We start from the raw sequence: 13,832 nt of genomic DNA, 5'->3' as shown, positions 1-13,832 counted from the left end.
AGTTTGTTCTCCCGTGTGGCTACTGGTATTAGAACTAGGAAATTGAAAGGGAATACCAAAATTGAGAGACACAGGGTAAAAAAAGAAAAACAACTACAAAAGCAATACTTGCAAAACTGAACACCTCATGGGGGGAAAGGGAAAGGGGGAGGAGGGTAGGGGGGTACGAGGGACGAGGTAACAAACAGTACAAGTAATGTATCCAATGCCTAACGTATGAAACTGTAACCTCTGTGTACATCAGTTTGATAATAAAAATTTGGAGAAAAAAAAAAACATGAGCAAAGCTATAGGATTCATACTTACTGATTTCAAAATCATTACAAAGTTGTAACTAATCAAATAATGCAGTTCTTGTATAGATACAGACATACACCCACACAACAGAATAGAGACTGCAGGAATAACCCCTGAAAAATACAGTCAAATGAGTTCTTACAAAAGTGCCAAGGCAATTCAATGGAAGAAGACTATCTTTTAATAAATGATGCTAAGAAAAACACTGAATATTCATATAGAATATTCATATAGAATTAAGTTAGACCTTTATCCAGTATTATCTATAAAAAAAAAATTAAGCCAAAACAGATCTGCAGTGTGTTTAGAAAGCATGGGTACCTGAGAGATCAAACTCTAGTAACACAAAAACAACAGTAACAACAACACTCTTGTCGTGAAATATAAGGCAAATGTGTCATGACAGCAGATTTGGCAATATCATACTAAAAGTACAGGTGATTAAAAAAATAGACAAACTATAGTTCACAAATATCTTCAACTTTGTATCAAAACATGCTCTTAAGCTGGATACTAGTGGCTTATGCTTATAATCCTACCCTCTCATGTGACTGAGATCCAGATGAACATGATTCAAAGCCAGAGAGAGAGAGAGAGAGAGAGAGAGAGAGAGAGAGATTATCCTAATCCATTTGGGCCTCTGTAACAAAATATCATAAACTGGGTATGTGATAAAGGACACAAATTTATTTCCCACAGTTCTGGTGGCTAGGAAACCCAAAAGCAAGCCACTGCAGATCTGGAGTGTGGTGAGAAGCTACCTCCTCATATATGACATGTTCCCCTTGTGTCTTCACATGACAGAGGGTCTCTTTAAAATGGAACTAAAACCAACTGTGAGGGTTCCACTCTTATGATCTCTCATCTCCTTAGTACCCCACATTTTAATACCATCACTATAAAGATCAGATGTTAACTTGTGAATTTTGGAGGAATATATATAACAGATTGATACCATAAGAGAGATTAATGCCAAAAATAGGGAGAAAACTCCTAAAAGTCAACAGCAAAAACCAAACAAACCAATTTGATGTATATGGGATTAAATAAGCAGTTCTCCAAAGAAGATATATGCTTGCCTACCATCCACAAGGCCCTGAGTTCAATCCCCAGAAGTGAAAGAAAAAAAGCAAAATACATAAAAAGAACCAATAAATGATCCAGCTATCCTACTTCAGTTATCTAAAGTAACTGAAAACAAGGCCTTAAAGAGATATTTAGATATGCTCCCCCATGTTCACACAATACTATTACACAATACCCAAGAAACAGAAGCAACTCAAATGTTCACACGATAAACAGATACATGAAAAAATAAGTATATCAACATAACTGACCTTTAAGAACATTATGCAAGGCAAAATAAGTTATTCATAGGAAGGGAATGTAGCTTAGTAGTAGAGTGCTTGCCTAGCATGCATGAGGCCCTGGGTTCAATTCCTCGGTAACCACATCAACAAAAGATAAATAAAATTAATAAAAACAAAATTTTTTTGAAAAAAATAAGCTATTCACCAAAAATAAAACACTGTATGATTCCACTTATATGAGGTACTTAGAAAAGTTAAAATCACAAAGACAAAAAAAGCAGAATGGTTATTCCAGATACTGGGAAGGAAGGGTAATTGGGAGTTAGTATATATAACTCTTCAGTTTAGTTCTTGGTTTGGACTTTTTTTTGGCGGGGAGGGGAGAATTGGTATTTGAACTCAAGGTCTCATGATTGCTCGATATGCTTGCTTTGCTGGCACTCTTACCACTTCAGACATGCATCCAGACTAACTAACATTTGGCTAGTTACTTTGAAAATGGAGTTTTCAGACTTTTCTGCCAGAGCTACCTTCAAACCTTCATCCCCTGGATCTCTGCCTCTTGATAACTAGGATTACAACTCTGAGCCACCAATGCCCAATCAGCTTCAATTGGGGAGATAAAAATGGTTTGGAGGGGCTGGGAATATAGCCTAGTGGTAGAGTGCTTGCCTTGTATACTTGAAGCCCTGGATTCAATTCCTCAGTATCACATACATAGAAAAAGCCAGAAGTGGTGCTGTGGCTTAAGTGGTAGAGCACTAACCTTCAGCAAAAAGAAGCCAGGGACTGTGTTCAGGCCCTGAGTTCAAGCCCCAGGACTGGCAAAAAAAAAAAAACCACCAAAAAAAAAAATGGTCTGGAGATGTATGATGGCTACACAATATGAATCTACTTAACAGCACAGACTTGTACACTTAAAATTTGTTAAAACATAGTATGTTTTATAGTCCCTTATGACAGAAAAGGGACTATATAAAAAGTTTGAATGTATATGAAAATCAAAGCTGCAGAATAAAAACAAAGTTAAAGAATATTTAAAGAGATAATAGGTGAGGTATTAATATAAAGAACAAAATACAAACCCAAGAAGCCCAAAGAAACTTTGAACATACTTATATTATACCAGGTACTAGTTGAAGCAATAGAAACAAATATAATATCTTTCTTCTCACTTTCCAATCCAATCTTGTGATCTATTATTTGGAGGATAATTTAGCATAGTGCTGTCCAATAAGAGATGTACCACCAACATTTAGCTATTTAAATTTAATGAACTTCAATAAAATGTAAAAGTCAGCTCTCCAGTTGCAGATAGGCACATTTCAAGTGCTCAACAAACATATATAACTGGTTGCTGTAACAGTGGACAATCAGATGTAAGCATTTACATCATCATAGAAAATTTTATTAACTATGCTTTTATAGATTTGTATTTAATTTTTTATATTGTTAAGAATGGATCTATTACCAAGATTTTTTTCCCCCTAAATCATCCTATTTCTTCTTTGTTTTTTTCTCCTTTTCCTATCTTTCTTGTGATTAAGCATGTCAACAATCCCATTATTTTTTCCAACTTTAACTGTTGGCTATCCCTTCTTCTTGTTGCGTTTTTTTTTCTTGTTGCTTTTTAAGCAACTGCTCTGAAGTTTATAGTAAACCTCACAAAGTCTATCTTCAGATATTATACAACTTCACTGACAAAGTAAAAACATTATAATAGCATAGCACCTTTTCCTTCATCCTGTCCTTTACACTGTGTTGTCACACATTTCACTTCCCCATTTGTAAAATAAATGCTACATTGTTGTTACACATGACCATCTCCATGATTCTCAAATGTCTTTTTATGATGAAATTATTAGAAAATGCAAAAGCTTGTAACAGAAGTACTGTTACAAATACTTTATGTTTACTGGCATTAAGAGTAACCTTTAAGAAAATTTTATTTAAGAGAATAGAATTATAGCTCTGAGGAATAAAGCAAAAGATTTTTTTTTTAAATCAATGTCTATAAAGCACAATATTCTTGGCTGGGAAAGTGGCTTAGTGGTAGAGTGCTTGCCTAGCATGCATGAAGCCCTGGGTTGGATTCCTCAGCACCACATAAACAGAAAAAGCCAGAAGTGGGGCTGTGGCTCAAGTGGTAGAGTGTTAGCCTTGAGCAAAAGAAAGAAGCCAGGACAGTGCTCATGCGCTGAATTCAAGCCCTAGGACTGGCAAGAAAAAAAAAAAAAAAAAAAGCACAACATTCTTTACTGATTCAAGCTACAATTTTAGCATACTAGACAACTGCTTGATAAATTTATTACCTCAAAAGAAAATTAGGTTTTGTTTCAAATCCTATTAGTTTCATGTTTGGAGGGTATGGGGTATTGAGAATACAGAACTAAAGATAATTAGCATAAGAGCTATCAAAATTGCAAATAATTAAAGAATATATTCTTTTAATAATGATCACTTTGCCTTGGATAATCACATGTCAAATACTGTGCATCAAGTCAAAGATTTTGGTTTTGAAGGTATATGTAGGTTTATTACTTGTTCCATCTTTGTTGTTTCTGCTTATATTTTTTTAACTTGGTCTCATTGTATGCAGTCTTTTCTTTTCACATTATATTTCTTATACTATTTCCTTTTGAGAAACATGGTGTTTAGTCTTCTATCCAATATTTTACGTTGAAAAACCAAACCAAGAGATGATTTTCTCAGCTCAGAAACATATGTGTCAGTACTTCCTAAGTATGCTATGACCACCTCCATCAGCCATAAAGCCACTATCCCAAGTTCATTTCCAGGATGGACAGATATGACTGCTGAGCCATGTGGCTAGCCCTACATTACACCTTTTATAAAATGTATTTTTCATGATTCATTTCTCATAAGTGTAGTTTCACTCTAGACAGCAGACAATGAACACATCCATCCTTTCCCACAGCAAGAAACTCAATTCATACCTTTACTCATTTACTACTAAGTTGGGGCCCAATTTAAAACACCAACAACAAACTTTTTTTTTAATTTAAGATGAAAAAGGACACATACTGAGTTGAAAATGAGGAGTCACTTCAATATGGCTGCCAAGGACACCTTTTAAAAGGAAAGAGAATTCCAGCATTCCATTCTCAGTCTCAAGGAATCTTAGCAAACCCACCAAAACATTAATGTACCAAGTGAGATAGTTAAGCAATGCTTGCTTGTTAAAGAAGAGCTAACTACTATAAATTGAAAACCTAAGAACACACTAATGTCAAAAACATCATCCAAAAGGCCCTACACATACATCAGCTCCTCAGTGTGAAGTTATTTTAGATACTTACCCAAGTCTTCCTAACATCTCAAGCTCAGGAACTTGTGGCCCACACGTCTCTATCTGCAGTGGTTGGTATTCATATAGAGCTTCTTCCAGCTTATGAATAGGTGCTAATGAAATATGTTGGCCCTATTAGAAATATTAAGGAAATGTCGTTTACTATTACTTTCATCTTGTTAGGTATTTGCACTTATATTGAAAATGCAACAAATTACTTGCTTTAAAATAATACAACTGGGGACAGTAGGGAAAAACTGGGAAAGAGAAAGAAAGGGTGGTATTGTTCAAAAAGAAAAATGTACCCATTATTTGACTTACATGACCGTAACCCCTCTGTTTAGTACCTTTATAATAACACTTTTTTTTAATTCACCCAAAAACTAATAGAAAAATCAAAATAATATACATAGCCAGGTGCTGGTAGATATTCCAAGTAGTACACTAACATTCATGTTTCAAAATATCCTCGTCATAAACTGTTAGATATTAAATTCTCCTTGCCATATGATTTGAAAAATTCAGTACTGGTGTCACATGTTTAAGTTGGTGCATGATGGAGAAAAGAGAAAGAGAAAACAAAAACCTGCAATAACTTAAAAAACACACCTACTAAAACCCATTAACATTCCATTTCCATTTTGGAAATTAAAGAGCAAAGCCCAGGAAGTATAACACAAAATAGGTATTTTCAAAAGCTGAAATGTTTTTCAGCAAAAATAATATTCAAACTTGGGCACCAGTGACTCATGCCTACAATCCTAGCTATTCGGGATGCTCAGATACGAGGATTGCAGTTCAAAGCCAGCCTCAGCAGGAAAGCCCATGAGACATTCTTATCTACAATTAACCACCAGAAAACCAGAAATGCACTGTGGCTCAAGTGGGAGAGCACTAGCTTTGAGCTGAAGAGCTCAGGGACAGTGCTCAGGCCCAGAATTCCAGAGTTCAAGCCCCATGACTGACTAATAATAATAATAGTAATAATACTGAATAAAAACAAGTTAAGAAAGCCTGCAATGACTTAAGAAAAATCATTATAGTGGAAAACAATACACTAACACCAGTCATTCTCTAAATACTATCAGTAATACCCAGTCACTGAGTTATGACGTCATATAATACAAAGTCTTCTCTGAAGTTTATAGTCATAAAAGTTTACCTGATAATAATCATTTAAAAACATGTACTGTATTGCAGACATTATTCCAACGGCTTTTAAATGTATTATCTCATAGTATTAACAACAGTTTTATGGTAGGTACTGCTATCTCACTCTCCAGGTGATGAAACTGACCAATGTCATCTACTTAGACAGGTTGAGGATCAGAGATAAATTTGTCAAATTCCAAAGCCTATGTTGTTTCCCCTCCTGCTCTCTTTTTATGGATATAGAAACTAATATTCCCAAGATATAAATTTTCCTAAGGTTACATATAGTCAGATCTCCTAATTTCTGTCCAGTGTGGTTCTACCATTCTAATAGCTACCTTCTAATATCCTATTTTTAGAGAATTTTCTCAATTTAAAATTTGCTCAATTTAAAAGTTTAATGTCAATAAGTAATTCTACATGGGTTAAACTAAATTATCACACAAATTAGAATAACTCAGCAACTAACATCACTACAGACTCAAAAAAAAAAGTAGTAAAAATTTACAAGTTTGCTATGTGCTGGTAGCTCATACCTGTAATACTAGCTACTCAGAGGGCTAAGATCTGAGGATCAGAATTCAAACCAGCCAGAACAGGAAAGTCTGTGAGACTCTTCTCTCCAATTAATCACAAAAAAGCTAGAAGTATAGGTATAGTTCAGGTTGTAGAGCACTAGGTCTTGAGCAAAAAGCTCAAGGACAGTTTTCAGGCCATGAGTTCAAGCCCCAAGATGGGCACAAAAACTGAAACAACAACAATAAAGAACAATCACACACAGGCTGTGCACTGGTGACTCACACCTACAAATTATTCCTTTAATTTAAAAAAAATTATGGCAAACTGTATACATGTGTTACCTGGCTAAATGCAATGAGAAACCAGAAATTTTCATTGTTAAGAGCATAAAGTCACTTCAACTGTAAAGACTACTTCTAGAGAAAATATCTACAGGAAGGCATTTATTAAATCAATTAAGGCATTTCTAAAATAGTTTCAATTTTGGAAGATGTTCTCATTAAAGTATGTATACAAACACATGTACACATGCATATATATCTGTGCATATGTATAATGTGGATTTTTTTGTTCTGTATGTGCCCACACATTTTAATAGAACAGAAGACTTAAGGAATATACCTGGCACTGTCTACAAGCTGCTGCTCATTCTGAGTCAAGTTTCTTTGGTAATTCAGTTGTTCTCGATTTATTTTAGGAACAAGCAGAGCAATTTTTGTACTAGGCTGTTCCGGTGACTCTAGGGTGAAGTCAGCTTGTCATCACTGCAACAGCTGCATGGTAATAACTTCCTGGTAGTACATAATACCATTGTAAGTATAATTCACCCCGCCCCCACCTTAGAAATGATTTTTTCTAATTTCTCTCAAAATTTACAGTAACAGTAAAAGGACAAATGATGGGCATGGCCCTGCATATTAAGAGGTAACTACGCACATATCCTAGCAATGCTTTCATATTTGGATAAACTGAAGTAAAACATTCAAATTTCTCTAAGCTTCATTTTCATCATCTACAATTGGGGATAGGAAGAGGGCTGGAATATCAGGAAGAGGAAGAGATAGAGGAGGAGAAATAGGGAAGGGAGGGACAGGCCAGCTATAATGGCAAACACTTAAATCCCAGCACCTGGGAGGCTGAAGCAGGAAGATCCCTAGTCTGAAGAATATAAGGAAGACCCTGTGTTGAAAAACAAACCCAAAGAAGAAACTTCTTCACTTTATTTTAGGTTTCAGTTTTCCTTGGACACTAATAAATGATTTTTACATTCTTTCTCTAATGCTTGTCTTGCTACTCAATTACCATTTGCTGCCAAGGAGACATAGTGTCCACCAAATCATATCTGTTTCTATAAACAGATCAGAAAAGGAAAACACCAAGGAGACTATCTAGTGAGACAAAACTTATTTCCTTAAAGAATCTACATTCAGGGCTGGGAATATGGCCTAGTGGCAAGAGTGCTTGCCTTGTATACATGAAGCCCTGGGTTCAATTCCTCAGCACCACATATACAGAAAATGGCCAGAAGTGGCGCTGTGGCTCAAGTGGCAGAGTGCTAGCCTTGAGCAAAAAGAAGCCAGGGACAGTGCTTAGGCCTGAGTCTAAGCCACAGGACTGGCAAAGAAGAAAAAAAAAAAAAAAAAGAATCTACATTCATTGTTAGAAAAACAGTATTTGTCAGAAATTTTTAACCAGCTTTACAGGCATATGGCATTTTTCTCTTTTTCCAATAATTTCCAAGAAAGAACTCTCATGTTTGCAGTGTAAGTGAACAATGATAACACCTTATACTTAAGTTTCTGAATATAATAAATTTAAAAATTGCAAACAAATGTATCACAAGAGATCAGTAGTGTAGGCAGAAACATTTTTCCATGAAGAGCTTCTAGAAAGCTTCTTTATTCCATTACAGAGACTGAATAATTCAAGAGAGCATTATCCTGTTTTGATCTGAATCCTCTATGCCACCCTAGGACAGTGCTTGGTACATATTATAAATATTTATTTGCAGGATGAACAAGGATTTTTTAGTGACTCCTCTAGCTTTCTATCCCACCCTCCCAAAGCACTACACACACACACACACACAAAAAAATCTCTTGGTTCTATTTGAGGTTGTTTAAATGAGTAGTTATGAGTACTAAAGAATGAGTAATTATTTGTGTCATTTCCACTGTAAAAAATGAAAAGCTAATCCAAGCTTTGATTTTAACTTTCTTTTGTCCTCAAACAACACACATTATGAATCTTAACCAGCCCAGCTGCTCTTGACCAAACACACACAGAAACCACCACCACCATCACCACCAGTTTAGAAAACTACCCTGCATTTAGAACTTGACACTAACATGGAAAACAGAACACTTGCGACACTGATTCCCTTTCTAATGTCATATAATTTCTTCTCTCATTAGTCATGAAGACTTGGAATAGAATTGGGGGGAAGGGCAATCCTGGGACTTGACCTCAGGGCCTAGATGATGTCCCTGAGCTTTTTTGCTCAATGCTAGCACTCTACCATTTGAGCTATACCTCCAGGTATGGCTTTTTTGGGTAGTTAATGGGAGATTAAACAATCTTATGGACTTTCCTGCCCAAGGCTGACTTCGAAACTTGAATCCTCAGATCTCAGCTTCCTGAGTAGTTAGGCTTACAGGCATGAGCAATCTCGACTTGGAGTAATGGTGCCACTCTGTTTTTAAAACATGGAAATACTTATTGAACACAGTGTGTGTGTGTGTGTGTGTGTGTGTGTGTGTGTGTGTGTGTGTGTATTTGAGGTGAAGATGTACAGCCTATTTTATAGAAATAGAGACTGAATCTCTGCAAGGTTGAGGGATCTCTTCATCTCTTAAACATTTAATTAATGTTAGGTACGACAAAGGTAGAACCAAATGTATTGGAATTTGTATCTATTCATCACAAGTAATAAAATGCTTATTTATGTTTAAAAAATTATTATGTAAGTTCTTTTTAAATAAGTTATTGCAGATTATTAAAATACCATTCACCTGAAGAAAATATTTATATTCCATTTTTCCATAACACGTTTAGATGAATACTGATTTCATCCACTGATACATGCTTCATCCTCTTTATGAAGCTGTCTTTTCTTAATAACAAGCAAAAATAATTTCTTCATCAAATGCCACATAAATTTATGGCTTTTCTATGAATCACTGTAAATTATATTTGCAAGTATCTAACTGTATATATACTTATCTAATTCTGAGATAACTCAGAAATAGCTCGATTGTAAATATACTCATAGCGTGGACCAGAAAAGCTGGTTTCAACTACAAATAATATTTCCTAGCAATGTAAAAGTAAACCACTTTCTAGGAAGCTGACTTAAGCTCATCAATTATTAAGGTTACATTTAACCATTCTTTAGGATAACATACTTCAAAAACTGACAGATGTACTTTATGCTTATGACAGGAATTATTTTAAAAAATGCACAAAGAATCACAATCCTCTCTAAGTTTTTGATCTAGGAACTTATATATATGATCACTGAGCACAAATGGTAAATAACCACACAAACACAAGGGTACACAGACTAGATTACATCATTTGCTTTAGTCTTTTTTAATTTAAGGAGTGAAATAACTTTATTCTTTACTATTCCTTTCAAGATAGTTAGGAGACACACAGCAAAACATTATGTTAGCAGACAAAAAAAGGCAATTAGAATAGAGAATTTCTGAAGACCTTTTGAAAAAAATCTGGAAGAAGTACTAACATTCTACCAGTTGCTGAGACAAGTGCTACTGTCAATCAACTGTATTTGCTGAAGCAAATTCTAAAAATTACTACTAATCCCTACACTGAAGCCAATGGCTGCCTGTCATTCTGCCATTATCTCCACTGAGAAAAAATAATAACAATCATAAAGTCACAAAAACAACAACAAAAAAAGAATCACCAAATATAGCTCTAGGTAAAACACAACTTCAAGTAAGCTCTGCATCAACTTATTTATCATTTTCTGGTATTCTTCATATTAATCTCTAAGCTTTCACTGCAGTCATGGGTCTTATAGTCTCTCTACAGGCCATTTCAGAGTTACTTCTATCACACACATAAAAAAAATAATGTTTTTTAAACCTCAGATATTTAGGGGAAAAACTGCTACCTTATACACAGGCATTTTCTTTGCTGCTGCTATTAAATTCTGACCCCCATAATTCAAGAGAAACAAGACTTATGGAGGAATTACATCTGATCTTTCACTAGAACTGACCACCCAACATACTCATAGTACTTAGTACCATTTTACCAAGTCTAACATTATGATAACCTACCTTTACTGGAAAACTTTCAGAATTTACCAAATATGATAATAATCAACATTTCCAAATTTGGGCAAGTACAATTTTTGTTTTTTTGTTTTTTTGGCCAGTCCTGGGCCTGAGCACTGTCCCTGACTTCTTTTTGCTCAAGGCTAGCACTCTGCCACTTGAGCCACAGTGCCACTTCTGGCCATTTTCTAATATATGTGGTGCTGAGGAATCAAACCCAGGGCTTCATGTATCCGAGGCAAGCACTCTTGCCACTAGGCCATATTCCCAGCCCCAGGCAAGTACAATTTTTAAAAAGTGATTGTGAAGATCTCTAACAGTATTCTGACACAAAGTGTCAAAGAAAACACTTTAAAATACACAAACATATAAAATGAAAAAATGTACTTGAAGGTTCCTTATATGATTTTGCCCATCCTTTTAATATTTTAGCAGTGATTCCTAAATCTCAAGTAACACTATATTCTAGCATGTCTTTAAATTTGCTTTCATTCCACCGTGCATGCCTGTGACCTCCACCATGACCTCGACAAAAGCAGTTGTGCACTTTACTGTGGTGCAAATCCTCACAGACAAGTTGAACCTGTTCTTTTTGGCACTGAGCCCTTGTGCTGAACACACAGCTGAGATTTATTATAAAAGGGGAACTAAGGGACATTATTTCACAACATTTATCCTTCACATATAGTCAAGCATAATATTTTACAACCTTTGAGAGCTCTTAAATAAATAGATCTTCTCTTAATTACACAAAGTTTCCTATTTTTACCAATCATATGGCATATTAAGATTCATTTTACACTCAGAAAAAAGCTCACACTCAGTACATGTACTAGAATCATAAAAATTAGACTCTTGATGCGTATTCAGAAATAGTAATTCTTTTAACCCTCAGACCTTAGGGTAATTACCCACCTTACTATCTTTAACAAGGTCAAAGCAATTAAATCATTAATAAAAAATCTGTCTTTAAAGATTTATAGTTTAAGAAAAACATTTTTTTAAATTTCTTCCTAAAGCCCTCTTAAAGAGCTTTTCAAAATCTTCAGAACAATTTTTATGTGGTTTGGTGCTTTCCTTTTAATTTCAAAGTTCAAGTTTAAATCAGGCTTTCACATAACATTTAAGAAACACTTTCTGCTCTCAGAGTTTTGAACTAGACTTTGGAACTTGTCAGTTGCCAACCTACTTCCTCAGCTCACCTTATCGGATACCTTGGGGGAAAAGAGGGATTTCATGAGCTCTAAGAAGTATCTCTAATAACAGGAATTACTACACCATTTAAATTAGTTCTTCAGGATATGCTAATTGATTTAGCATGTAGACTTGCCTTGCTAGAAACAAAGAAACTAATATAATCTCAAAAGTATTCTAAGCTGAAAGTCAAGTTCAAACTAACTTACCAGCTAAGTCTTAACACTACAGATAGTAAAATACATTGGATCAAAGGGATATTATTTCCTTGCTGTAAATATTTCTCTTGCATGTATGTGTGTATATGGCTTTGAAAAAAATTAATGACACATTTTTTGGAATTATGAAATTAAAAAATAAGCAGAAGGGGTATATTCTAAGCAAAATTTAAATAAGAAATTTCTTTGATTAAACAATAACATTTTAAGTGGCTCACGCCTGTGATCTCAGCCTCTAGAGGCTCTAGAGAATCACAGTTCAAAGACAGCCGGAGAACCAAAAAGTTCCTGAAACTCATCTCCAATTAATCACCAAGAAGTAGAGTAGTGGCCTTGAGCACAAAGAGGCTCGAGGACAGTGTCCAGGCCCCAGGACTAGCAAAATAAATAACATTTTACCCAATTAACATATTATTCTCATTCTTGTGCCAGATATTTCAAATTACTACCAGTATTTGCTTCCTCTATCTAGGGAAAAGATGTAGAAATTTACAGGTTTGGGCACTTTTTTATTCATCACCAAACCAAAAAAAAAAAAAATTTTCTTTAAATACAGTCTTTCGGGGGAAAAAAGCTATTAAATGTTAAGTGCTCTAGAGGCATTATATCTTGAAACATATAATTAGAATGTAAGAAATTTATTCACAGGCTGGGAGGCAGTGGCTCACCAACTGTAATCCTAGCTACTCAAGAGGCTGAGATCTGAGGATGACAGCTGAAAGCCAGCCCAGACAGAAAAGTTCTCATGAGAAATCAATCACTCAAAAACCAGAAGTGGAGTCTTGGCTCGAAGTGGTAGAGCTCTAGCCTTGAGCAAAAGAGCTCTGTGACAGTGACCAGGCCCTGAGTTCAAGCGCCAGGACTGACAAAAAAGAAAGAAATTTATTCAGAAATTATGCTCATAATATTAATCTATACTACAAGAAGCTACATTAAAAGTGAGCGGTGGCTCACACCTGTAATCCCAACTACTCAGAAGGCTGAGATGTGAGGATCATCATGGTGGAAGCCAGCCCCAGCAGGAAAGTCCCCGTGAGATTTTTTTTTTTTTTTGGTATTTGTTTTTTTCTCAAATTTTTATTATCAAACTGATGTACAGAGAGGTTACAGTTTCATACATTAGGCAATGGATACATTTCTTGTACAAATGTTTACCTCCTCCCTCATACCCCGCTCCCTCTTCCTCCTTTCCCTTTTCCCCCATGAGGTGTTCAGTTCACTTACACCAAACAGTTTTCCAAGTATTGCTTTTGTAGTTGTTTTTCTTTTTTTACCCTGTGTCTCTCGATTTCGGTATTCCCTTTCAATTTCCTAGTTCTTATACCAGTATAGACGGTTTCCCGTGAGACTCTTATCTCCAATAAACTACTCAGAAAAGGCCAGAAGTGGTTCTGTAGCTCAAGTGGTACAGTGCTAGCCTTGAGTACAAAGAGGCTCAGGGACAGTGCCTAAACCCTGAGTTCAACCCCCAGGACCAAGGGGGAAAAAAAAAAGGAATGACCATTTATGGTCCATGGATCAACTGTGA

General features: G+C 35.4%; 1 protein-coding gene across 1 annotated transcript in view; it reads right to left on the bottom strand.

Annotated features, from left to right (window-relative positions):
* Mnat1 (MNAT1 component of CDK activating kinase) overlaps positions 1–13,832 on the bottom strand; it is a 162,777-nt gene that overhangs the window by 72,313 nt on the left and 76,632 nt on the right. The window contains exon 7 of the mRNA XM_048362084.1: positions 4,928–5,049. Coding sequence (XP_048218041.1) covers positions 4,928–5,049 — 122 coding nt within the window. The remainder of the gene's footprint in view (positions 1–4,927; positions 5,050–13,832) is intronic.

The sequence above is a fragment of the Perognathus longimembris genome, chromosome 14 (genome assembly GCF_023159225.1).
Source record: "Perognathus longimembris pacificus isolate PPM17 chromosome 14, ASM2315922v1, whole genome shotgun sequence".
NCBI classification, from domain to species: Eukaryota; Metazoa; Chordata; class Mammalia; order Rodentia; family Heteromyidae; genus Perognathus; species Perognathus longimembris.
Note: the sequence above shows the minus strand (reverse complement) of the source record. Positions and strands in the feature narration are given on the sequence as shown.